This window comes from Salmo trutta, chromosome 17, assembly GCF_901001165.1.
Source record: "Salmo trutta chromosome 17, fSalTru1.1, whole genome shotgun sequence".
Classification (NCBI taxonomy): Eukaryota; Metazoa; Chordata; class Actinopteri; order Salmoniformes; family Salmonidae; genus Salmo; species Salmo trutta.
In genome coordinates this window covers 24,456,198-24,484,164 of record NC_042973.1, presented here as the reverse complement: position 1 = coordinate 24,484,164, position 27,967 = coordinate 24,456,198, and the positions used below count along the sequence as shown (strand labels likewise).

The window sequence follows — 27,967 nt, the reverse complement described above, 5'->3', positions numbered from 1 at the left end:
CTGCCAGATGGTGAAGCGTGATTCATCACTCTAGAGATCGCGTTCCCACTGCTCCAGTGTCAAATGGTGGTGAGCTTTACACCACTCCAGCCGACGCTTGGCATTGCGCATGGTGATCTTAGGCTTGTGTCTGGCTGCTCGGACATGGAAACAAATTTCAATGAGCTCCCGACGAACAGTTCTTGTGCTGACGTTGCGCTGGAGGCAGTTTGGAACTCGGTAGTAACTGTTGCAACCGAGGACAGACAATTTTTATGTGCTTCAGCACGCTGCTGTCCCATTCTGTGAGCTTGTGTGGCCTACCACTTCATGGCTGAGCCGTTGTTGCTCCTAGATGTTTCCACTTCACAATAACAGCACTTACAGTTGACCGAGGCAGCTGATCAATAAAAATAATAAAATAAACTTCATAATAAAGGAATGTGACTGGTCAGTTGTGTGAGTCAGGGGCTGGGCCCCGAGCAAAAAAAGACCAATACAAATTACATTTTTTTTTTTTTTTTTTTTTTATCCAACCACACTAGCCCGGTCTCAATGTTCAAAATACACCAGAGAGCATAATTTAGCCACAGGATCAATAGTTTCTAAAAAAATTATTTAGTTCAAGATTACATTTTATCACAAGCACATAGAGGTATCTACCAAAATGAAGGAAACACCAACATAAAGTGTATTAAAATTGTATTGCACCACCACGAGCTGCCAGAACAGCTTCAATGCGCCTTGGCATAGATTCTACAAGTGGGCCTAAACCATGCCAGGAAATGCAACCCACACCATAACATACAGGTATCCCTTGTTTATTCAAGTGTTTCCTTTATTTTGGCAGTTACAATGTGCCTGTATTTGTGACGGCAGCTGTTTGGGCAGCATGAGTGCCAAATATAGGCTATAGATTTTTTGCATTGTGGCCATAGACATACAATCCATACAAGGTTTTTAAAACCTCTTACCCTGGCAGTTTGACTGTTAAACTCATGGGTACACAAGCAATGGATGCCAGTCCTGACCTGAATGAGAACTACCATCTATGGATTATATTTCTCTGGTTGGTTGCAGCTGTCGGTTTGCCTTTTGCAGATTTCAAAATACAATTCCAGGAAAAACATATAGTTTGGGAAGCAAATGCATACTGCTGAAAAGAGAATACTAATCTGTCTGTAGAACCAATTTGTAGTTAACAGCGGCACTGTTTTTCAAAGTAGCTCATTTTGAGATAGGCTATTGCCACGACGAACGCATTGGCCATCACCGTCAGTAGCCTATAGCCCTATTTGCACAGGATTAGTTTTACTGGGGGAGATAGGATTATGTAAATATGTACATGAGCACAGAGTCCTGACCGAATCTTCCATGTCTGTCATTTTTCCATAGCAGGAGAGTAATAATTCCAGGCAAAAAATCCTAATGTTTTTCGACTAACTCCAAGGTCCTCTGATAATACTAGTCCTGTGTGAATATACATCCCTGTGTTTTGAGAGAATTGTCTGAGCTTGACAAGTGTTGCTCACGGTTTGAGCATGAAACAATAACTGATTAGATAAATTGATGCTTAAAATGAAGTGCTGTGCATAAACTATATATGAAGGGCCTACATGTACAGTGCATTCAGAAAGTATTCAGACCCCTTGACTTTATCCACATTTTGTTATGTTACAGCTTTATTCTAAAATGGATTAAATCATTTTTCCCTCATCAATCTACACACAATACGCCAAACAGGTTTTTAGAAATGTTGGCACATTTATAAAAACAACACCACAGAAATACCTTATTTACATAAGTATTCAGACCCAATCCTATAAGACTTGAAATTGAGCTCTGGTGCATGCTATTTCCATTAATCATCCTTGAGCTGTTTCTGCAACTTGATTGGAGTCCACTTGTGGTAAATTCAATTGATTGGACATGATTTGGAAAGATACACAGCTGTCTATATAAGGTCCCACAGTTGACAGTGCATGCCAGAGCAAAAACAAAGCCATGAGGTTGAAGGAATTGTCCATAGAGCTCCGAGACAGGATTGTGTCAGTTCACCTTCCAACAGGACAACAGAAGAATGAGAAAAAAACTCCCCAAATACAGGTGTTTCAAGCTTGTAGCATCATACCCATGAAGACTGAAGGCTGTAATTGCTGCCAAAGGTGATTCAACAAAATACTGAGTAAAGGGTCTGAATACTTTTGACTTCGTGGCTGAGCCGTTGTTGCTCCAAGACGTTTCCACTTCACAATAAAAGCCCTTACAGTTGACCGGGGCAGCACTAAGAGGGCAGAAACAAAGTTTGAACACACCTACTCATTCAAAGGTTTTTCTTTATTTTCACAATTTTCTACATTTTAGAATAATAGTGAAAACATCAAAATTATGAAATAACACATATAGAATCATGTACAACCAAAAAAGTGTTAAACAAATCAAAATATACAGTTGAAGTCGGAAGTTTACATACACCTTAGACAAATACATTTAATCTCAGTTTTTCACAATTCCTGACATTTAATCCTAGTAAAAATTCCCTGTCTTAGGTCAGTTAGGATCACTACTTTATTTTAAGAATGTGAAATGTCAGAATAATAGAGAGACTTTAGACTTTTATTTCTTTCATCACAGTGGGCCAGAAGTTTACATACACTCAATTAGTATTTGCTAGCATTGCCTTTAAATTGTTTAACTTGGATCAAATATTTTGGGTCATCTTCCACAAGCTTCCCACAATAAGTTGGGGGAATTTTGGCCCATTCCTCCTTATAGAGCTGGTGTAACTGAGTCAGGTTTGTAGGCCTCTTGTAGGCCTCCTTGCTCGCACACGCTTTATCAGTTCTGCCAACAAATGTTCATCACATTCCCAGTGGGCCAGAAGTTTACATACACTCAATTAGTATTTGGTAGCATTGCCTTTAAATTGTTTAACTTGGATCAAATATTTTGGGTAACCTTCCACAAGCTTCCCACAATAAGTTGGGGGAATTTTGGCCCATTCCTCCTGATAGTGTAACTGAGTCAGGTTTGTAGGCCTCTTGTAGGCCTCCTTGCTCGCACACGCTTTATCAGTTCTGCCAACAAATGTTCTATGGGATTGAGGTCAGGGCTTTGTCATGGCCACTCCAATACCTTGACTTTGTTCTCCTTAAGCCATTTTGCCACAACTTTGGAAGTATGCTTATGGTCATTGTCCATTTGGAGGACCCATTTGCGACCAAGCTTTAACTTCCTGACTGATGTCTTGAGATGTTGCTTCAATATATCCACATACTTTTCCATTCCTCATGATTCTATTTTGTGAGGTGCACCAGTCCCTCCTGCAGAAAAGCACCCCCACAACATGATGCTGCCACCCCCGTGCTTCACATTTGGGATGGTGTTCTTTGGCTTGCAAGCGTCCCCCTTTTTCCTAGAAACATAACAATGGTCATCATTGCCAAACAGTTATATTTTTGTGTCATCAGACCAGAGGACATTTCTCCAAAAAGTACAATCTTTTTCCCCATGTGCAGTTGCAAACCATATTTTGGAGCAGTGGCTTCTTCCTTGCTGAGCGGCCTTCCAGGTTATGTCGATATAGAACTCCTTTTACCGTGGATACAGATACTTTTGTACCTGTTTCCTCCAGCATCTTCACAAGGTTTATACTTGTATACTATTGTTTGTACTGATGAACGTGGTATCTTCAGGCATTTGGAAATTGCTCCCAAGGATGAACTAAACTTGTGGAGGTCTACAATTATTTTTCTGAGATCTTGACTGATTTTCCCATGATGTCAAGCAAAGAGGCACTGAGTTTGAAGGTAGGCCTTGAAATACATCCACAGGTACACCTCCAATTGACTCAAATGATGTCAATTAGCCTATCAGAAGCTTCTAAAGCCATGACATAATTTTCTGGAATTGTCCAAGCTGTTTAAAGGCACAGTCAACTTAGTGTATGTAAACTTCTGACCCACTGGAATTGTGATACAGTGAATTCTAAGTGAAATAATCGGTCTGTAAAAAATTGTTGGAAAAATTACTTATGTCATGCACAAAGTAGATGTCCTAACTGACTTGCCAAGACTATAGTTTGTTAACCTCTCTGGGATATGTGGGACGCTAGCATCCCACCTCGACAACAGCCAGTGAAATTGCAGGGTGCCAAATTCAAAACAACAGAAATCTAATAATTAAAATTCCTCAAACATACATGTATTATACACCATTTTAAAAATAAACCCTCTTCTTAATCCAGCCACAGTGTCTGATTTCAAAAAGGCTTTACGGTGAAAGCATACCATACGATTATGTTAGGTCAGCGCCTAGTCACAAAAAAACATACAGACATTTTCCAACCAAAGAGAGGAGTCACAAAAAGCAGAAATAGAGATAAAATGAATCACTAACCTTTGATGATCTTCATCAGATGGCACTCATAGGACTTCATGTTACACAATATATGTATGTTTTGTTCGATAAAGTTCATATTTATATCCAAAAATCTCAGTTTACATTGGCGCGTTATGTTCAGTAATGTTTTGCCTACAAAACAGCCGGTGATTTTGCAGAGCCACATCAATTTACAGAAATACTCATCATAAACTTTGATGAAAGATACAATTGTTATGCATATGATTATAGATAAACTTCTCCTTAATGCAACCGCTGTGTCAGATTTAAAAAAAGCTTTACGGTGAAATCACAACATGCGATACTCTGAGTACAGCGCTCAGCCAACAAACATGCCATACAGATACCCGCAATGTTGTGGAGTCAACAAAAAGTCCGAAATAGTCTTAAAAATATTCACTTACCTTTGATGATCTTCATCGGAATGCACTCCCAGGGATCCCAGTTCCACAATAAATGTTTGTTTTGTTCGATAAAGTTAATCTTTATGTCCAAATACCTCCTTTTTGTTCGCGCGTTTAGTTCACTATTCCAAATGCACAAGGCGCAGGCACTAAGTCCAGACGAAAAGTCAAAAAAGTTCCATTACAGTTTGTATAAACATGTCAAACGATGTATAGAATCAATCTTTAGGATGTTTTTATCATAAATCTTCAATAATATTCCAACCGGACAATTTATTTGTCTTTAGAAATGAAAGGGAACGGAGCTCGTGTCACGGCTGTGCGCGTGACTAACCTAAAGGCTTTCACCCGGGCCATCTGCTTAGAGTGCTCTTATTCGCTACCCTTTCACAATAGAAGCCTGAAACAACTTCTAAAGACTGTTGACATCTAGTGGAAGCCTTAGGAAGTGCAATCTGACCAAATGTACACTCTATATTGGATAGGCAATCACTTGAAAAACTACAAACCTCAGATTTCCCACTTCCTGGTTGGATTTTTCTCAGGTTTTCGCCTACCATATGAGTTCTGTTATACTCACAGACATCATTCAAACAGTTTTAGAAACTTCAGAGTGTTTTCTATCAAAATCTACTAATAATATGCATATATTAGCTTCTGGGCCTGAGTAGCAGACAGTTTACTATGGGCAAGCTTTTCATCCAAACGTGAAATAAAACCTCTTTGGGCTAGGCGTGTCTCAAGCGACCCACCTCGACAACATCCGGTGAAATTGCAGAGTGCCAAATTCAAATGACAGAAATCGTAATATTAAACTAATAATATTAAGCTTAAACTTTCAAGTGTCATACATCATTTAAAAGATAAACTTCTTGTTAATCCAGCCGCGTTGTCAAATTTCAAAAAGGCTTTACAGTGAAAACACATCATGCGATTATCTAAGGACAGCGCCCCGCATACAAAAGCATAAAAAATATTTTCCAACCAAGCAAATGCTTCGCGAAAGTCAGAAATAGCGATAAAATAAATCACTTACCTTTGAAGATCTTCATCTGGTTGCAATCACAGGGGTCCCTGTTACATAACAAATGGTCCTTTTGTTTGATGAAAAAAGTATGTTTATTTGGCGCGCTTCATTCAATAATTCCCCTTGTTCAAAATGCATACAAAAATGCATACAAAATGAATCCCAAACGTTACCAATAAACTTGGTTCAAATATGTCAAACAACATTCCTAATCAATTTCAGGTACCCTATTATGTAAATAAACTATACAATTGAAGATGGAAAATAGTATATTCAATACCGTAGATAAATAACCAAGTGCGTGCCCTCACCGGAGCGCGTCACAATCATTTTCCAACCAAGCTAATAAAATATATCACTTACCTTTTCTTCATCTTTTTGCTATCCCAAATGTCCCCATTACACAATGAATGGTTGTTTTGTTCGATAAAGTCCTTTGTATCCCAAAAATGTCTGTTTATTTGGCACGTTTGATTCAGAAATACACCTGGTACAACTCGCCCAACATGCCTACAAAGGAATCTAAAAAGTAACCTGTGAACTTGGTCCAAACATTTCAAACAACATCTCTAATCCAACCTCAGCTACCCTAATATGTAAATAATCGATAAAATTTAAGACGGAATAAACTGTTTCCAATACCGGAGAAAAACAACGAGGAGAGCGTAGTCATTCACGCGCACCAAAATACTAGAGTCCTCCTGAGTGGCACTTAGAAAGAATACGACTACATCTTCATTTTTCAAAAAAAAAACATTGAACAATTTCTAAAGACTGTTGACATCTAGTGGAAGCCATAGGAACTGCAATCTGGGTCCTAACAATTCAGCTTTTCCATCGAAAAGCATTGGAAAGTTGAATGACCTCAAAATTATTTTCCTGGATGGATTGTCCTCGGGGTTTCGCCTGCCAAATCAGTTCTGTTATACTCACAGACATTATTTTAACAGTTTTAGAAACTTTAGATTGTTTTCTATCCAATGCATATGCATATCCTAGCTTCTGGGACTGAGTAACAGGCAGTTTACTTTGGGCACCTCAGTCATCCAAACTTCCGAATACTGAAGGAATGAAATTCCACAAATTAACTTTTAACAAGGCACACCTGTTAATTGAAATGAATTCCAGGTTACTGCCTCATGAAGCTGGTTGAGAGAATGCCAGGAGTGTACAAAGCTGTCATCAAGGCAAAGGCTGACTACTTTGAAGAATCTCAAATATAAAATATATTTTTAATTGTTTAACACTTTTTTGGTTACTACATGATTCCATATGTGCTATTTCATAGTTTTGAGGTCTTTGCTACTAGTCTACAATGTAGAAAAACCCTGGAATGAATAGGTGTCCAAACTTTTGAGTGGTACAGTATATTTACGGTATAAGTGGATTAAAATGGGGTGACTATGTACACCCAATATGCATGGAAATATCGTCAAATTAAAGCCGACAGTCTGCACTTTAACCTCATAGTCATTGTATCATTTCATTGCTGGAGTATGGAGTCAAAACAACCAAAACTGTATGACTGTCCCAGTACTTTTGGAAGTGACTGTATATATGCCATTTATCAGACGCTTTTACCCAAAGGGACTTACAAAAGTGAGTTCCTACATTTCCATATGGGTGGCCCCAGCAGGATTTGAACCTATGATCCAGGCATTGCTAGCTCCATGGTCTACCAACTGAGCCACACAGGACCACATAGGTAATGTATAAACTATACAATATGTTGTTTTAATGCCACCCTCCCTCTGTGTGTTCAAAGGAGATCCTTGGCCTTGGACAGATCCAGCCCTACAGATCAAAGAGAGCCCTGTTCGCCCCCCGCATGCATGTCAGTGAGAACATGGAGCCGCCATTCCCGAAAGTCATTGGCACGGTAAGCCTCACCTGTCTGTCCCTCCTCGGACACCTTCTGATACACTAATAGACAGATTGTGGACTGTTTACCACCATATTTAGTGTTATTCACAATCAAGCAATGTGGATATCCATATTCCAGTGAAAACATATGTGAATAGTGGCAGGGGAATTTAATGCAGGGAAACTCAAATCCATTCTACCTAATCTCTACCAGCATGTTAAATGTGTAACCAGAGGGGAAAAAACTCTAGACCAGCTTTGCTCCACAAACAGAGACGCGTACAAAGCTCTCCCTCACCCTCCATTTGGCAAATCTGACCGTAATTCTGTCTTCCTGATTCCTGCTTACAAGCTAAAACTAAAGCAAGAAGCACCAGTGACTCGGTCAATAAGAACGTTGTCAGATGAAGCAGATGCTAAGCAACAGGACAGTTTTACTACCACAAACTGGAATATATTCCGGGATTCTTCCGATGGCACCACATCAGTCACTGGCTTCATCAATAAGTGCATGGATGACGTCGTCCCCACAGTGACAGTACGTACATACCCCAACCAGAAGCCATGGATAACAGGCAACATCCGCAGATGAGCTAAAGGGTAGAGCTGAAGGGTAGAGCTGACGCTTTCAAGGAGCGGGACTCTAACCTGGAAGTTTATAAGAAATCCCACTCTACCCTCCAACGAACCATCAAACAGGCTAAGCGTCAATATAGGAATAAGTTTGAATCGTACTACACTGGCTCTGACTCTCGTCGGATGTGGCAGGGCCTGAAAACTATTAGAGACTACAAAGGGAAGCACGGCCACGAGCTTCCCAGTGACACGAACCTACCAGACGAGCTAAATTACTTTTATGCTCACTTCGAGGCAAGTAACACTGAAGCATGCGTGAGAGCACCAGCTGTTCCGGACGACTGTGTTATCACGCTCTCCGTAGCCGATATGAGTAAGACCTTTAAACAGGTCAACATTCACAAGGCTGCAGGGCCAGATAGATTACCAGGATGTGTACTCCGAGCATGCGCTGACCAACTGGCAAGTGTCTTCACTGACATTTTCCACCAGTCCCTGACTGAGTCTGTAATACCAACATGTTTCAAGCAGACCACCATAGTCCCTGTGCCCAGAACACTAAGGTAACCTCCCTAAAGGACTACTGACCCGTAACACTCATGTCTGTAGCCAATAAGTGCTTTGAAAGGCTGGTCATGTCTCACATCAACACCATTTTCCCAGAAAAAAAGCATTGTTGGTTAAGGGCTTGTAAGTAAGCATTTCCCTGCGCGGGTGACAAATAAAATTTGATTTGATTTGAATAACATGAATAATCAGCATTTAAGCAGCATAAACAATTACCCCTCACAAATTAAACTGTGTGTGTTTGAATTGGATATTTTAGTCCTATATTTCTTTCTCAAAACTACCCAATACTTTTTGGATGACAGTCAAAACAAATATATGACTCGATGAATATAACTTGATGTATTCCTTTTTAATAAAAAGGCTATATCCTTGATGTCCTTCTCTGGTTATGTTACCAAGGGTTGATAAAAAACAACATTTAGTCAGTACCATGCTCAAGTGCTTTGGTTGATTTTTCGGAATACATTGGTGGCTAGGTCATTTGATCATAGTTGTTTGGTGTTAATGTGTGCACAAGTAATTCAGCTTAGATGAGATAGATGGAGGGCCAATTTTACTGCTGTTCCATTTAGGAACTCAGACATACAGGTTCAAGCCTACAGACCATCTGTAAAAAAAGGAATAGATTTAATAGTTTATGTGGAACAGCTATTGGACTTCTACAGAGGTTATACCTTCCATAATTGAGTCCTCACAGCCTCATTTGCAGAAGGAACACTAAGACATGAAGCAATGTATTTTCAGGACGTTGAGTGTGCAGGTGTGTGTATATCTGTGTAACTTATGTGTGTGTGTTTGTGTCTGTGCGTGTCAGCGAGAGAGAGAGAGAGAGAGAGAGAGAGAGAGAGAGAGAGAGAGCTTTGCAGATTAGACTAAAGAATCAACCACTTCTCAGAACACCCAGAAAGAGAGTCTGAAAATGAAACCTTAAAAGAGTGACGTCACAAAGCTGAGCCCTGCACATAATATATAATTGCACACTGAAGAGTTCTTCTGAAGCTCTGGTCTCTCTATTCCCCCTCTGTCCTGTGGAATCTGGGGAACTTTGGGTCCCTGAGGGGTCTGTGGAGGAGTCATAGTATAGCCTTCCTCCCTCCCCTCTGTGGCTCTCAGTGGTGGGTAAGCACCAAGGCAAAGTGTCATGCCCCCAATGTGAGAGAAAGAGACAGAGAGTGTGAGGGAGATCGACAGTCAGCAGATTAGTTTGGTTTACAGGAGTTCTACAGGTGTATGGAAAAACTGTTAAATTAGTTGAAAGAAAACATACAGCTTGGAATTGTTTTCTTCAGGCATTTACTGATTACATACTGTAGATACAGACACACCATATCCTTCCTTTTCTGTCCGTACAAGATTAATTTCAGTGTTACAAGGACCATGTAATATACTGTATGTCATGCATCAGTGATGTGCCTCCACTGATGGCAGAACGAGACGAGGGTTGACATGCTCCTGGTTTGGAGTAGTCATCGCTCCATAGAGAGATTATGTTACAATCCTTTGAAGAAGCTCAGTAAGACTGTGCTGGGAATGATCCCGCTACCAAGCCTTTCTCTATCTCTATCTCTCTCTCTCTTTCTCTGTGCTCACCTTCTCCCCATAGTTATGCTATTTTATCTGACGGCAGCTATACATCGGAGAGCAGGCACTGTTTATTTTCAAAATGGATACAGCTTCTCCTCCTTATCCTCCTCACCACCATCATGGTAGCCATTGATTTCTCATGTGTTGCCCCTATGAGGGAGAGCCTGGTAAAGGAAATGGATTTGATATGGGGTCTATCCTATGTTCTCCCTCTGGCGTTCCAGGACTACTGCAGCTATTTCATATCAGGAGAACCTGAATAGCATATGCTCATAGTATTGTTCCTGTATTGTGCAAGGAACTTTCATTAATATCTTATATTCTGAGAACATGGCAACCTTGTCAGGAATTGTGATGTTAAATGTATTAAATGTATTTGGCTAAGGTGTATGTAAACTTCCGACTTCAGCTGTATATTACAATGCTGTTCATTGACTATAGCTCAGCATTCAACACCATAGTACCCTCCAAGCACGGGACCCTGGGTCTGAACCCCACCCTGTACAACTGAGTCCTGGATTTCCTGACGCGCTACCCCCAGGTGGGGAAGGTAGGAAACAATACCTCCACTTCGCTGATCCTCAACACATGGGCCCCACAAAGGTCCGTGCTCAGCCCCCTCCTGTACTCCCATGCATGCCTCCAACTCAATCATCAAGTTTGCAGATGACACAACAGTATTAGGCCTGATTACCAACAATGACGAGACTGCCTAGAGAGAAGGTGAGGGCCCTGGGAGTATGGTGCCAGGAAAATAACCTCTCACTCAATGTCGACAAAACAAAGGAGCTGATCGTGGATTTCAGGAAACAGCAGAGGGAGCACGCTCCTATCCAAATTGATAGGACCACAGTGGAGCAGGTGGAAAGCTTCAAGCTCCTCGGCGTACACATCACTGACAAACTGAAATGGTCCACCCACACAGACAGTGTGGAAAAGAAGATGCAACAGCACCTCTTCAACCTCAGGAGGCTGAATAAATTTGGTTTGGCACCTAAATCCCTCACAAAACTTTTACAGATGCAGAATTGAGAGCATCCTGTCAGGCTGTATCACCGCCCACAACCACAGAGCTCTCCAGAGGGTGATGCGTCTACCCAATACATCACCGGGGACAAACTATCTGCCCTCCAGGACACCTACAGCACCCGATGTCACAGGGAGGCCAAGAAGATCATTAAGGACAACAATCACCCAAGCATCTACCTGTTCACCCCACTATCATCCAGAAGGCAGGCAGGTGCATCAAAGCTGGGACCGAGAGACTGAAAAATAGCTTCTATCTCAAGGCCATCATACTGTTAAATAGCCCTACACCTTCGAGGCTGCTGCCCCATATACATAGACTTGAATATACTGGCCACTTTAATAATGGAACACTAGTCACTTTAATAATGTTTGCATATTTTTGCTTTACCCTTCTCATATGTATATACTGTATTCTATTCTACTGTATTTTAGTCTATGCCATGCTGACATTGCCCATCCTAATATTTATATATTCCTTAATTCCATTCTTTACTTTTAGGTTGTGTGTATTGTTGTGAATTGTTAGATATTACTGCACTGTTGGAGCTTCAAAAAAACACATGCATTTCGCTACACCCGGAATGACATCTGCTAAACATGTGTATGTATTGTATTTTATTTTATTTGATTTAGCTACCATGACAAAGACCAAAGCTGGCGGGAGTACCGTTGAGGACATTGGCGTCTCTCTATCACCGGTGAAGGATCTTTTAAACAAACAAAAAGAGTTCTACAAGCAGTTGTTACAACAACAAGAAAATAGCTTCAAGTGTTTTGTCCAGATACTGGTGGACTGAACTAATAAAAGAATGGATGACCTGACCAGTGAGGTCCAGGCCTTGAAAAACAGTTTGCAGTTCTCCCAGGTTCAGCTTGATGAGTTGAAAAAGAAGAATGACAGCAATCTGTATGTCATTGAGAGAGGACATCAGTTTTGTGTGTGAATCCATGATAACAATGACGGTTAATTAAGACTATCTCGAGGGACAATCAAGGCGGAATAATGTGCTGTGGACGGAATTGCAGAATCTCCACATGAGACCTGGATGGAGTCTGAGTGAAATGATCTCTCAGAAATTGAAGATGGACCACATGAATATTGAGGTGCAGCGTGCCCACAGGACTGGAAAACCCACCACCGACCCAGGTGACAGGCCTAGGCCGATAGTGGTCAAGTTCCTGAGGTTCAAGGACAAAGAAGCTGTTCTGGAAAGAACCAAGAACTTGAGAGGAAGGTATATCTTCCTCAAAAAGGACTATCCTAAAGCTGTGCGCCAGAAGAGGAAAGAACTTATCCCAGCCGTGACAGCTTCTAGAGCACATGGGGACATTGCTTACATCTGCAATTTTTTTATTTAATTATCAGTTAAGTCAGCTAAGAACAAATTCTTATTTTCAATGATGGCCTAGGAACAGTGGGTTAACTGCCTTGTTCAGGGGCAGAACAACAGATTTTGTTTTTGACCTTGTCAGCTCAGGGATTTGATCTTGCACCCTTTCGGTTGCAAGTCCATTTTTTCTCTTGCTTTGTTTGCTCTTTTCAAATCAAATCAAATCAAATCAAATCAAATTTATTTATATAGCCCTTCGTACATCAGCTGAAATCTCAAAGTGCTGTACAGAAACCCAGCCTAAAACCCCAAACAGCAAGCAATGCATGTGAAAGAAGCACGGTGGCTGGGAAAAACTCCCTAGGAAAAACTCCTGAGAAAGGCCAAAAACCTAGGAAGAAACCTAGAGAGGAACCAGGCTATGAGGGGTGGCCAGTCCTCTTCTGGCTGTGCCGGGTGGATATTATAACAGAACATAGTCAAGATGTTAAAATGTTCGTAAATGACCAGCATGGTCAAATAATAATAATCATAGTAATTGTCGAGGGTGCAACAAGCACGTCCGGTGAACAGGTCAGGGTTCCGTAGCCGCAGGCAGAACAGTTGAAACTGGAGCAGCAGCATGGCCAGGTGGACTGGGGACAGCAAGGAGTCATCATGCCAGGTAGTCCTAGGGCTCAGGTCCTCCGAGAGAAAGAAAGAAAGAAAGAAAGAGAGAATTAGAGAGAGCATATTTACATTCACACAGGACACCGGATAAGACAAGAGAATACTCCAGATGTAACAGACTGACCCTAGCCCCCCGACACATAAACTACTGCAGCATAAATACTGGAGGCTGAGACAGGAGGGATCAGAAGACACTGTGGCCCCATCCGATGATACCCCCGGACAGGGCCAAACAGGCAGGATATAACCCCACCCACTTTGCCAAAGCACAGCCCCCCACACCACTAGAGGGATATCTACAACCACCAACTTACCGTCCGAAGACAAGGCCGAGTATAGCCCACAAAGATGTCCGCCACGGCACAACCCAAGGGGGGGGCGCCAACCCAGACAGGAAGACCACGTCAGTGGCTCAACCTACTCAAGTGACGCACCCCTCCCATGGACGGCATGGAAGAACACCAGTAAGTCAGTGACTCAGCCCCTGTAAAAGGGTTAGAGGCAGAGAATCCCAGTGGGAAGAGGGGAACCGACAAGGCAGAGACAGCAAGGGCGGTTCGTTGCTCCAGCCTTTCCGTTCACCTTCACACTCCTGGGCCAGACTATACTTAATCATAGGACCTACTGAAGAGATAAGTCTTCAGTAAAGACTTAAAGGTTGAGACTGAGTCTGCGTCTCTCACATGGGTAGGCAGACCATTCCATAAAAATGGAGCTCTATAGGTGAAAGCCCTACCTCCAGCCGTTTGCTTAGAAATTCTAGGGACAATTAGGAGGCCTGCGTCTTGTGACCGTAGCGTACGTGTAGGTATGTACGGCAGGACCAAATCGGAAAGATAGGTAGGAGCAAGCCCATGTAATGCTTTGTAGGTTAGCAGTAAAACCTTGAAATCAGCCCTTGCCTTAACAGGAAGCCAGTGTAGGGAAGCTAGCACTGGAGTAATATGATCAAATTTTTTGGTTCTAGTCAGGATTCTAGCAGCCGTATTTAGCACTAACTGAAGTTTGTTTAGTGCTTTATCCGGGTAGCCGGAAAGTAGAGCATTGCAGTAGTCGAGCCTAGAAGTAACAAAAGCATGGATTAATTTTTCTGCGTCATTTTTGGACAGAAAGTTTCTGATTTTTGCAATGTTACGTAGATGGAAAAAAGCTGTCCTTGAAGCAGTCTTGATATGTTCTTCAAAAGAGAGATCAGGGTCCAGAGTAACGCCGAGGTCCTTCACAGTTTTATTTGAGACGACTGTACAACCATCCAGATTAATTGTCAGATTCAACAGAAGATCTCTTTGTTTCTTGGGACCTAGGACAAGCATCTCTGTTTTGTCCGAGTTTAAAAGTAGAAAATTTGCAGCCATCCACTTCCTTATGTCTGAAACACAGGCTTCTAGCGAGAGCAATTTTGGGGCTTCACCATGTTTCATTGAAATGTACAGCTGTGTGTCGTCCGCATAGCAGTGAAATTTAACATTATGTTTTCGAATGACATCCCCAAGAGGTAAAATATATAGTGAAAACAATAGTGGTCCTAGAACGGAACCTTGAGGAACACCGAAATTTACAATTGATTTGTCAGAGGACGAACCATTCACAGAGACAAACTGATATCTTTCCGACAGATAAGATCTAAACCAGGCCAGAACTTGTCCATGTAGACCAATTTGGGTTTCCAATCTCTCCAAAAGAATGTGGTGATCGATGGTATCAAAAGCGGCACTAAGATCTAGGAGCATGAGGACAGATGCAGAGCCTCGGTCTGACGTCATTAAAAGGTCATTTACCACCTTCACAAGTGCAGTCTCAGTGCTATGATGGGGTCTAAAACCAGACTGAAGCGTTTCGTATACATTGTTTGTCTTCAGGAAGGCAGTGAGTTGCTGCGCAACAACTTTTTCTAAAATTTTTGAGAGGAATGGAAGATTCGATATAGGCCGATAGTTTTTTATAATTTCTGGGTCAAGATTCGGCTTTTTCAAGAGAGGCTTTATTACTGCCACTTTTAGTGAGCTTGGTACACATCCGGTGGATAGAGAGCCGTTTATTATGTTCAACATAGGAGGGCCAAGCACAGGAAGCAGCTCTTTCAGTAGTTTAGTTGGAATAGGGTCCAGTATGCAGCTTGAGGGTTTGGAGGCCATGATTATTTTCATCATTGTGTCAAGAGATATAGTACTAAAACACTTTAGTATCTCCCTTGAGCCAAGGTCCTGGCAGAGTTGTGCAGACTCTGGACAATGAAGCCCTGGAGGAATACCCAGATTTAAAGAGGAGTCCGTAATTTGCTTTCTAATGATCATGATCTTTTCCTCAAAAAAGTTCATAAATTTATTACTGCTGAAGTGAAAGCCATCCTCCATTTGCGAATGCTGCTTTTTAGTTAGCTTTGCGACAGTGTCAAAAAGAAATTTCGGATTGTTCTTATTTTCCTCAATTAAGTTGGAAAAATAGGATGATCGTGCAGCAGTGAGGGCTCTTCGATACTGCACGGTACTGTCTTTCCAAGCTAGTCGGAAGACTTCCAGTTTAGTGTGGCGCCATTTCCGTTCCAATTTTCTGGAAGCTTGCTTCAGAGCTCGTGTATTTTCTGTATACCAGGGAGCTAGTTTCTTATGACAGATGTTTTTAATTTTTAGGGGTGCAACTGCATCTAGGGTATTGCGCAAGGTTGAATTGAGTTCCTCGGTTAGGTGGTTAACTGATTCTTGTCCTCTGACGTCCTTGGGTAGGCAGAGGGAGTCTGGAAGGGCATCAAGGAATCTTTGGGTTGTCTGAGAATTTATAGCACGACTTTTAATCTTCCTTGGTTGGGGTCTGAGCAGATTATTTGTTGCAATTGTAAACGCAATAAAATGGTGGTCCGATAATCCAGGATTATGAGGAAAAACATTAAGATCCACAACATTTATTCCATGGGACAAAACTAGGTCCAGAGTATGACTGTGGCAGTGAGTAGGTCCAGAAACATGTTGGACAAAACCCACTGAGTCGATGATGGCTCCGAAAGCCTTTTGGAGTGGGTCTGTGGACTTTTCCATGTGAATGTTAAAGTCACCAAAAATTAGAATATTATCTGCTATGACTACAAGATCCGATAGGAATTCAGGGAACTCAGTAAGGAACACTGCATATGGCCCAGGAGGCCTGTAAACAGTAGCTATAAAAAGTGATTGAGTAGGCTGCATAGATTTCATGACTAGAAGCTCAAAAGACGAAAACGTCATTGTTTTTTTTTTTGTAAATTGAAATTTGCTATCGTAAATGTTAGCAACACCTCCGCCTTTGCCGGATGCACGGGGGGTTTGGTCACTAGTGTAACCAGGGGGTGAGGCCTCATTTAACACAGTAAATTCATCAGGCTTAAGCCATGTTTCAGTCAGGCCAATCACATCAAGATTATGATCAGTGATTAGTTCATTGACTATAACTGCCTTGGAAGTGAGGGATCTAACATTAAGTAACCCAATTTTGAGATGTGAAGTATCACAATCTCTTTCAATAATGGCAGGAATGGAGGAGGTCTTTATACTAGTAAGATTACTGAAGCGAACACCGCCATTTTTAATTTTGCCCAACCAAGATCGAGGCACAGACACGGTCTCAATGGGGAAAGCTGAGCTGACTACGCTGACTGTGCTAATGGCAGACTCCACTAAGCTGGCAGGCTGGCTAACAGCCTGCCAGCATATTATGTCTATCTCTGATAAGCTATCCAGGAAAGGTGCTGAAAATAGCCCATATTAATATATGTAGCCTTAGAAATAAGGTTCATGAAATCAATAACTTGCTAACATCCGATAACATTCATATATAAGCCATTTGTGAGATTCACTTCGATCATTAATTTGATGATACAGCAGTAGAAGTACAAAGATACAACATCTGTAGAAGAGACAGAAATGCTTATGGGGGAGGTGTTGCTGTATATACTCAGAGCCAAATCCCTGTAATGCTTAGAGAAGATTAGTGTTATTGAAGTGTTGTGGTTGCAGGTTCACTTGGCACATCTAAAGCCTTTTCTTTAGGGGAGTATTTCAATTTGTTGATGGTGTATGTAAACAGAGAGGTCTTCTTTCTTGGGGACCTGAATAGCGACTGGTTTTCATCAAAGCTGTCCGCTCAAGAGGAAGCTTCTCACTGTAACCAGTGCCTGTAATCATGTTCAGGTTATTAATAAACCTACCAGGTTGTTTACAAACACTACAGGAACAAGATCATCCACATCGGGGCGGCAGGGTAGCCTAGCGGTTAGAGTGTTGGGCTAGTAACCAAAAGGTTGCAAATTCGAATCCACGAGCTGACAAGGTACAAATCTGTCTTTCTGGTCCTGAACAAGAATTTGTTCTTCACTGACTTGCCTAGTTAAATAAAGGTTAAAAAAATGTACTTTATCGATCACATTTTTACTAACACTTTAGAAATTTGTTCTAAAGCTATATCCGTACCTATTGGATGCAGTGATCACAATATAGTGGCTATATCCAGGAAAGTTCCAAAAGCTGGGCTTAAAATATTGTATAAGAGATCATACAAAATATTTTGCTGTGACTTATGTGGATGATGTTAAAAATATTTGTTGGTCTGATTAATAAGGTGTCACGACTTCCTCCGAAGTCAGTCCCTCTCCTTGTTCGGGTGACGTTCGGCGGTTGACGTCACCGGTCTTCTAGCCATCGCCGATCCACCTTTCATTTCCCATTTGTTTTGTCTTGTTTTCCCACACACCTGGTTTCAATTCCATCAATTACATGTTGTGTATTTAACCCTTTGTTCCCCCATGTCCTTTTCCGGTATTGTTTGCTGTAAGTGATTGTGCACGGTATGTCTGGTGTGCGTCGGTTTATGTACCCATTTATTGATTGTTCTGTTTTCCGGTGGGTTTTTATTATTAAACTGCACCGTTGGAAACACAGTTTTTGCTCTCCTGCGTCTGACTTCTCTGCCGCCAGTACGCACCCCTTACATAAGGAGCATCCAGACGCTGCACTTTATTAACCTGTCTGGGGTATGTGGGACGATTTCGTCCCACCTACGTAACAGCTACTGATATTCCAGTGGCGCGATTTTTGAATCGTTAGAAATACTATTACTTCAATTTCTCAAACATATGACTATTTTACAGCTATTTAAAGACAAGAATCTCGTTAATCTAACCCCACTGTCCGATTTCAAAAAGGCTTTACAACGAAAGCAAAACATTAGATTATGTCAGCAGAGTGCCCAGCCAGAAAAAATCAGACAGCCATTTTTCAAGCTAGCATATCATGTCACATAAACCCAAACCACAGCTAAATGCAGCACTAACCTTTGATGATCTTCATCAGATGACACACCTAGGACATTGTGTTATACAATACATGCATGTCTGTTCAATCAAGTTCATATTTATATCAAAAAACAGCTTTTTGCATTAGCATGTGACGTTCAGAAAACGCATAACCCCCGGCAAACTTCCGTTGAATTTACTAACAGTTTGCTAAATTACTCACGATAAACGTTCACAAAAAGCATAACAATTATTTTAAGAATTATAGATACATTACTCCTCTATGCACTCGATATGTCCGATTTTAAAATAGCTTTTCGGATGAAGCACATTTTGCAATAATCTAAGTACATAGCCCGGCATTACAGGGCTAGCTATTTAGATACCCACCCAGGTCAGCATCCACCAAAATCACATTTCCTATAAGAAAAATGTTCTTACCTTGCTTGTTCTTCATCAGAATACACTGCCAGGACTTCTACTTCAATAACAAATGTTGGTTTGGTCCCAAATAATCCATCGTTATATCCAAACAGCGACGTTTTGTTCGTGAGTTCTAGAATGCTTCTTCCCGGTTTCGCGCATGGCGCATTGGCGTGTCAAAAATGTCTAAATATTCCATTACCGTACTTCGAAGCATGTCAACCGCTGTTTAAAACCAATTTTTATGCCATTTATGTCGTAGAGAAGTGATAATATTCCGACCGGGAGTATGCATTGAGCCTAAACAGCCGAATAAAATTTCTCCTCAGAAGCGACTCATGCACGCGCATCATTGAAAGGTCCTCTCAGCATCCACTTACAAAAGGCGATAATATGTTTCAACCTGAGGCTCCCTCGTAAACCTTCAGTTATTTCGCGGGCTCTGAGAGCCTATTGGAGCCCTGGGAATTGTCACGTTACAGCTAAGATCCTTACTTTTCAATAAAAAGATGCAAGACGCACGACTCCTTGTCAGACAGGGTACTTCCTGCTTGAAACCTTGTCAGGTTTTTGCCTGCCATAGGAGTTCTGTTATACTCACAGACACCATTCAAACAGTTTTAGAAAATTCAGAGTGTTTTCTATCCAAACCTGAACAATAATATGCATATTCTAGCTTCTGAGTTGGTGTAGGAGGCAGTTAAAAATGGGAACATATTTTTCCAAAATTCTCAATACTGCCCCCTAGCCCAGACAGGTTAATTTATGAAATTGCTTCTTCCAATTATTGAACAACATGCACCTGTTAAGAAACTGACTGTTAGAACTGTTAAGTTTCATGGATTAATGAGGAATTAAAAAACTGTGTGGTTGAAAGAGATGGAGCAAAAGGAGTGGCTAATAAGTCTGGCTACACATCTGACTGTTTGACTTACTGCAAATTGAGAAATTATGTGACTATACTCAACAAAAAGAATAAGAAACTATTATGAAGCCAAGATCAATGATATAATGAATGATGGAAAAAAACTTGAGTACTTTAAATTAAATTCTGGGCAGAAAGACGGGTCTCCCACTCCTCAATCTATTCTGGTTAGAGCCAGTTTGCGCTGTTCTGTGAAGGGAGTAGTACACAGCGTTGTACCAGATCTTCAGTTTCTTGGCAATTTCTCGCATGGAATAGCCTTCGTTTCACAGAACAACAATAGACTGACGAGTTTCAGAAGAAAGTCCTTTGTTTCTGGCCATTTTGAGCCTGTAATCGAACCCACAAATGCTGATTCTCCAGATACTCAACTAGTCTAAAGATGGCCAGTTTTATTGCAGTTTTATTGTTTGTGTTATGGCTTTTCTGCCATATCATGGATTCAGAGCTATCTATCTAATAGAACTCAAAGGGTCTTATTTAATCAAAGATTCTTTAATTGCAAACATGTAAAGTGTGGTGTACCGCACGGCAGCTCTATAGGCCCTCTTTTCTAATTTTACCAATGACCTGCCACTCGCATTAAACTAATTGTGTGTGTTCATTTATGCTGATGATTCAACAATATATGCATTTGCAACCACAGCTAATGAAGTCACTGAATTTCTTAACAAAGAGTTGCATTCTGTTTTGGAATGGGTGGCCAGTAATAAACTGGTCCTGAACATCTCTAAAATTAAGAGCAGTGTATTTGGTACAAATCATTCCCTAAGTTCTAGAACTCAGCTGAATCTGACACTGAATGGTGTGGCTGTTCAACAAGTTGAGGAGACTAAATTACAAGGCATTACCTTAGATTGTAAACTGTCATGGTCAAAACATACATTCAAAAGTTGTAAAGATGGGGAGAGGTCTGTCTGTAATAAATAGATGCAACACCTGCAGGCTCTAGTTTTGTCTTATCTTGATTATTGTCCAGTCGTGTGGTCAAGGGCTGCAAGGAACGACCTAGTTAAGCTGCAGCTGGCCCAGAACAGAGCGGCACATATTGCTCTTTATTGTAATCAGAGGGCTGATATAAATACACTGCTCAAAAAAATAAAGGGAACACTTAAACAACACAATGTAACTCCAAGTCAATCACACTTCTGTGAAATCAAACTCTCCACTTAGGAAGCAACACTGATGGACAATAAATTTCACATGCTGTTGTGCAAATGGAATAGACAACAGGTGGAAATTATAGGCAATTAGCAAGACACCCCCAATAAAGGAGTGGTTCTGCAGGTGGTGACCACAGACCACTTCTCAGTTCCTATGCTTCCTGGCTGATGTTTTGGTCACTTTTGAATGCTGGCAGTGCTTTCACTCTAGTGGTAGCATGAGACGGAGTCTACAACCCACACAAGTGGCTCAGGTAGTGCAGCTCATCCAGGATGGCACATCAATGTGAGCTGTGGCAAGAAGGTTTGCTGTGTCTGTCAGCGTAGTGTCCAGAGCATGGAGGCGCTACCAGGAGACAGGCCAGTACATCAGTAGACGTGGAGGAGGCCATAGGAGGGCAACAATCCAGCAGCAGGACCGCTACCCCCGCCTTTGTGCAAGGAGGAGCAGGAGGAGCACTGCCAGAGCCCTGCAAAATGACCTCCAGCAGGCCACAAATGTGCATGTGTCTGCTCAAACGGTCAGAAACAGACTCCATGAGGGTGGTATGAGGGCCCGACGTCCACAGGTGGGGGTTGTGCTTACAGCCCAACACCGTGCAGGACGTTTGGCATTTGCCAGAGAACACCAAGATTGGCAAATTTGCCACTGGCGCCCTGTGCTCTTCACAGATGAAAGCAGGTTCACACTGAGCACACGTGACAGAGTCTGGAGACGCCGTGGAGAACGTTCTGCTGCCTGCAACATCCTCCAGCATGACCGGTTTGGCGGTGGGTAAGTCATGGTGTGGGGTGGCATTTCTTTGGGGGGCCGCACAGCCCTCCATGTGCTCGCTAGAGGTAGCCTGACTGCCATTAGGTACCGAGATGAGATCCTCAGACCCCTTGTGAGACCATATGCTGGTGCGGTTGGCCCTGGGTTCCTCCTAATGCAAGACAATGCTAGACCTCATGTGGCTAGAGTGTGTCAGCAGTTCCTGCAAGAGGAAGGCATTGATGCTATGGACTGGTCCGCCCGTTCCCCAGACCTGAATCCAATTGAGCACATCTGGGACATCATGTCTCGCTCCATCCACCAACGCCGCGTTGCACCACAGACTGTCCAGGAGTTGGCGGATGCTTTAGTCCAGGTCTGGGAGGAGATTCCTCAGGAGACCATCCGCCACCTCATCAGGAGCATGCCCAGGCGCTGTAGGGAGGTCATACAGGCACGTGGAGGCCACACACACTACTGAGCCTCATTTTGACTTGTTTTAATGACATTACATCAAAGTTGGATCAGCCTGTAGTGTGGTTTTCCACTTTAATTTTGAGTGTGACTCCAAATCCAGACCTCCATGGAGGTCGATAAATTGGATTTCCATTGATTATTTTTGTGTGATTTTGTTGTCAGCACATTCAACTATGTAAAGAAAAAAGTATTTAATAAGATTATTTCATTCATTCAGATCTAGGATGTGTTATTTTAGTGTTCCCTTTATTTTTTTGAGCAGTGTACTATGCATGACAGTCTCTCTTGGTTAAGAGTTGAGTCACTTCTTCTTTTTATATGAAACATTGTGTTGAAAATCCCAACTTGTTTGCATCGTCAACTTACACACAGCTCTGACACACAACACTTACCCCACCAGACATGCCACCAGGGGTCTTTTCACAGGCCCCAAGAAAGCATACGGTAATATATGAAGCCATTATTGCATGGAACTCCGTTCCATCTCCTATTGCTAAAAAACTGATAAAGTAACACCTCACTGCACAACGTCTCAGCCTTATTTGACCTAGATAGTTTGTGTGTATTGCAGCATTGATATGTAGGCTACGTGTGCCTTTTGTATTTTTTTATGTATGTAGTTCTGTCCTTGAGCTGTTGTGTATTAATGTTCTGTATTGTGTCAAGTTTCATGTTTTGTGTGGACCCAAGGAAGAGTAGCTGCTGCTTTTGCTACAGCTAATGGGAATCCTAATAAAATATAAAAATACCAATACCAGTATCCTGCTCTAACTCAGCAAAATAATAGAGGAGCACTTTGTTCATTCTGAATACACACTCTCTGTATCTTTCGGTCTCTCTCTCCATTTCTCTCTCTTTCTCTTTCTAGGAGTGTAGTTAGCTACCATTTATTAGAACTATTCCAGAGCAGAACAGGAAGTGGTTGTCCAGGCAGTGTGCTCAGTGCGCCGGCTTGGTGCCTGGGGCCTTGTTCATTTAGTCTAATTGATTGTGTTAATTGTGTTAGGATGACTGTAGGGGAGGAATCCCATCCTTCCTTCCCTTCTGTTTTTCTACATGTTAATCATCACTATTATGGTGAAAGTGCCAATGTTAGGCTAAACTGTCTCACACAGCCTCTAATACAGATCCCCATATGAATCAAAGTGACGTGAAATCCATTTTGATGAGATGATCTTGAAGAAGGGGAAAAGCAATAAAGAGCAGATTTCCCTGGCTTGCACTCCCAGTAAGACATTGGCCTTGTGGTGGCTTATGGGAGATGTAATATATATGAGTACTCACCTTGCACTTTACAGCATAACAAAGGTGTTATCGCTCTGACCACTGTCGTGTCTACTATCATTAAATGTGAAGACTGTTATTTTATCAAATCAATTCTGTATGTGTAATTATTATTACGTGATTAAACTAATCATGTAAACTTAATTAACTAGGAAGTCAGGGCACCACGGAAAATGTTGATTTACAGAGCTATAATTTTCCGAATATAACTTCAGATGTTTTAATATCTGATCGATTAGTCACTCATTAATGTATTATTATTACCTTGTTCCAAACATCGTAAAATACTTGGTTATCTGCACAAACCCTAGCATACATTATGAATCAGCAATATACAAATTGGCTTAATTATTTATTCACTAACTAATCAAATCACAAATACCTACACAGTAAATATTACACACAACAATGATACAAAGAAAAAGTCCCTAGTGGGCAAAGCCGATATGACGGCTTGGTAGACAAAAGAAAAGAGGTGTGCAGTTCAAGAGCGGGAAACTCATCGATTACTACACTCAAAGAAATTGCTAATACTTTACATGAACGACCGCTTATTCGAAAATAAATTGCAATTTATATTTACGCCCGTTAGTTGTTGTTATCTTCTCTGTTGGAATCTGGTCTGTCTGCTGAGAGAGTCAACAGAGTCTCTCTGGTTGTGTTTCCCCGAAGATCAAAGTATTTTGTGGTTATTAGAATGGATACTTTAGAGTACCATTCAGAAACGTTCTCATAGAATATGTGCATTGGCGGTTGTCTGTATTCTTGTACTAGGTTTATGTAATTTCTAGCTGCAGACTAGTAATTATACGTCTAAGAGTAGCTCTTATTCTGTAGGGATTGATAGTCTCAGAGTTGAACCATTTCTAGCCGTGTAGCCAATGCTCCACATGGTATAGCCTTGTCCTTTGGTAGAGTTGAAGTTTAAACCACTTCACACACCAGTGTCACCCGGCATGTTTTGGTCTTAGAAATTCAACCATTTGCAACCTTAGCTTACACCAGGGTTTGCTTGGTCTGGTGTGAATTTCATCAGGAGTGGGTTTTATGCGTTTCAGTAGAAAAGGGCGGTCCATGACGCCGACGTAATGTCTATGCTCATGTGGGCATGGCCATTGACAAGTTAATCTTTATATGAAAGTCCATACACTCATTTAGAATGTTAATGTCACATTACATCTTTTCACAAATAGTTTCATGTTTAATCGCATACGTTTCACAATATTTAGATGTAAACCTGACAGCTGGAAAATGTACACTTTAGGAGATACAGTTATGTGTGTTTCCTGTCCTTCATGAGATCACCAAATGAAACACACTCGTCATAACCCTTCCCACATTGTCAAAAGTAGAAATATTGTTTAATTTTGGGGATTTAGGAGTTTGACCAAGTGAAGTCCTTTGTTCTCTCTCTGTGCTCTCTCCCTTTCTTTCTGCATGACCAGGGGGAAAGAGTTTCTGCCAGGAATTTATGACCTGAGATAACAAAACCTGGGTTAGGAGAAATAGTGGGGGGGGGGTCAGCCACAATCTACACCCAGAAAGGGCAGCGTCATGACACCACTGTTATTGCTATCAACTTCATATCTTCCTATGGATCCCTTCGCGCGCCAATCCCTTTAGCGGGATCGATTTCACAACACCCAGTGAAATTGCAGCGTGCCAAATTCAAAAACAGAAATACTCATAGTAAGAATTCAAAAAGCATACAAGTATTATACATCGGTTTAAAGATGAACTTCTTGTTAATCCAGCCACAGTGTCAGATTTCAAAAAGGCTTTACGGCGAAAGCAGACCATGTGATTATCTGAGGACAGCGCCCAGCATACCAACACATGAAAATCAGATTTCAACCAGGCAGGTGCTACACAAAAGTCAGAAATAACAATATAATTCATGCCTTACCTTTGAAGATATTCTTCTGTTGGCACTCCAAAATGTCACGTAAACATCACAAAAGGTCCTTTTGTTCAATAATTAGCTTTTTTATATCCCCTAAATGTCCATTTATTTGGCGCGTTTCATTTAGAAAAACACCGGTTCCAACTCGCCCAACATGCTTACAAAGTATCTAATAAGTTACATGTAAACTTTGTCCAAACATTTCAAACAACGTTCCAAATCCAAATTTATGTATCCTAAAATGTAAATAATCAATAAAATATAAGAAATGAAATAGTGTGCTCAATACCGGACGAAAACAAAGTGAAGCACGTTCCAGGTCGCACGCACCAAAACATTAGAGTGCACCTGGAGTGACACATGAAAATAACAGGGCTACTTCTTCATTTCTCAAAGGAAAAACATCAACCAATTTCTAAAGACTGTTGACATCTAGTGGAAGCCATAGGAACTGCAAGCATATTTCTATTAAAAAGGGATTGCCATAGAAACCCAATGGAAAACAGATTGAGCTCAAAACATTTTTTCCCTAGATGGATTGTGCTCGAGGTTTCGCCTGCCAAATCAGTTCTGTTATACTCACAGACATTATTCAAGCAGTTTTAGAAACATCTGAGTGTTTTCTATCCAAATACTTCTATTTCCATCCTACTAATAATATGCATATCCTAGCTTCTGGGCCTGAGTAGCAGGCAGTTTACTTTGGGCAGGCTTTTCATCCGGACGTGAAAATACTGCCCCCTAGCCCAACGAGGATATTAAGAGCTATTTTATGAATTTGATCTTTTGTTTCCTAGATAACTCTATTAATGGTCACATTGAAACTTTGAGTTGACAGTAATGCATTCAGAGAAAGATCTCAATCAGAACGGTATGATTATTTGTGATATTGAGAAAAGACTGAGCAAAATAGTGAAAGATAGAAGGAACTGGAAGAAAAAGGAAGGAAGCTGGTCAGGATGGTGAGAAATGATAGAAATGTATAAGGGCACAGGGCAAGACCCAGATGCAGACACGAGAGGCAGATGGTTCGAGTCTCTGATATTGATTAGTATCCAAGGGGCAGGCAAGAAAATGGTCGTGGACAGGCAAAAGATCATAACAAGGTCAGAGTCCAGGAGGTATAGAGTGGCAGGCAGGCTTGAGGTCAGGGCCAGCAGTATGGTCAGGCAGGCAGAATCAGAGTCAAAACTAGGAGGACTAGCAAAAAACTGAGAAAAGGAAAAAGCAGGAGCACGGAGTAACACGCTGGTTGACTTGAGAAAACAAGACGAACTGGCACAGACAGACAGAAAACACAGGTATAAATACCCAGGGGATAATGGGGAAGATGGGTGACACCTGGAGGGGGTGGAGACAAGCACACGGACACGTGAAACAGATCAGGGTGTGACAGAAATGTACAAATTAAAGGCTCCAGTTTTATTTAATATACATAGAATTCTTCTCTTGTGAATGCTCTGATGGTTACCTTGCAGGGAGAGCAGTAGGACTTTTACTATCAGAGACTACAGTATATGCTGTTGGAGGGCAGTGCAGAACACAGCTTAATTCAGACTGAGTAGATCAGCCTGTGTCTTCATGGAAATAACTTCACTGAATTTACTGAAGCTTACAGTATCTTTAACTTTCTTTGCGCAAAGGAGTTAACACTGTCTTTTGTCACATTTTCATCTTAGCCTGAAAGTTCCTCAAATACACCTTGGCTGATTTCCTTTAACGAAGACTTAACAGCCAATCAGAGGTACAAATTGTCCCATTGTTTCCCCACTGATGTGAGCGGATGGACATTGTGCAACGAGGACGAGGCTCATCACCACCTCAATGCCAGGGGGGACCAGGAGGCCCAGGGACCAGGGGCCCCTCCATATACTTCCTGCTAATTATCAGCAGAGTGGGCAGACAATCAGGCTGTTCTTAGCCTCTGATTGCTATTATCAGCTGCTGCTTTGACTATGTTAGAATATCTGAAGCACCGCAGAAGATCTCTCCACCTGCCTGCCAGTGATGCCCCTATTATGCAACCAGAGAGATACTTCTTGTGTGGCTCCTGTTCTGTTCTGAATATATTCCAGAGCTGTGAAGAGCTCCTTGGGAACATCTTGGTGCAATCTGTTTGCTCACTGGAGAGACTGCATCTCCACTCTTCCCTGACACGGAAAGACACTCTCTGAGACTGGGAGTGTGTGAGTGCTCTCTACGTCTCTGTCTGTGTTTCCTCATTTGCCTTGTTTGCCCCAAGTTGTTGTTGACTTTCAGGCTACTGGAAACTTCACCTTGCCCAAAATTCTAAGTGGCAGAATTTCATCTACAGTCAGTGAAGTGTCTTACAGTGCTGGTGGACT

At 41.6% G+C, this 27,967-nt stretch overlaps 1 protein-coding gene across 4 annotated transcripts in view; it reads left to right on the top strand.

The window, feature by feature from the left end:
• The window catches only part of LOC115151918 (cadherin-13), a 684,830-nt gene that overhangs the window by 251,265 nt on the left and 405,598 nt on the right, over positions 1 to 27,967 (top strand). For all 4 annotated transcript variants that reach the window (XM_029696266.1, XM_029696265.1, XM_029696268.1 and 1 more), the window contains one exon: positions 7,577 to 7,690. In XM_029696266.1, the coding sequence (XP_029552126.1) occupies positions 7,577 to 7,690 (114 nt within the window). The remainder of the gene's footprint in view (positions 1 to 7,576; positions 7,691 to 27,967) is intronic.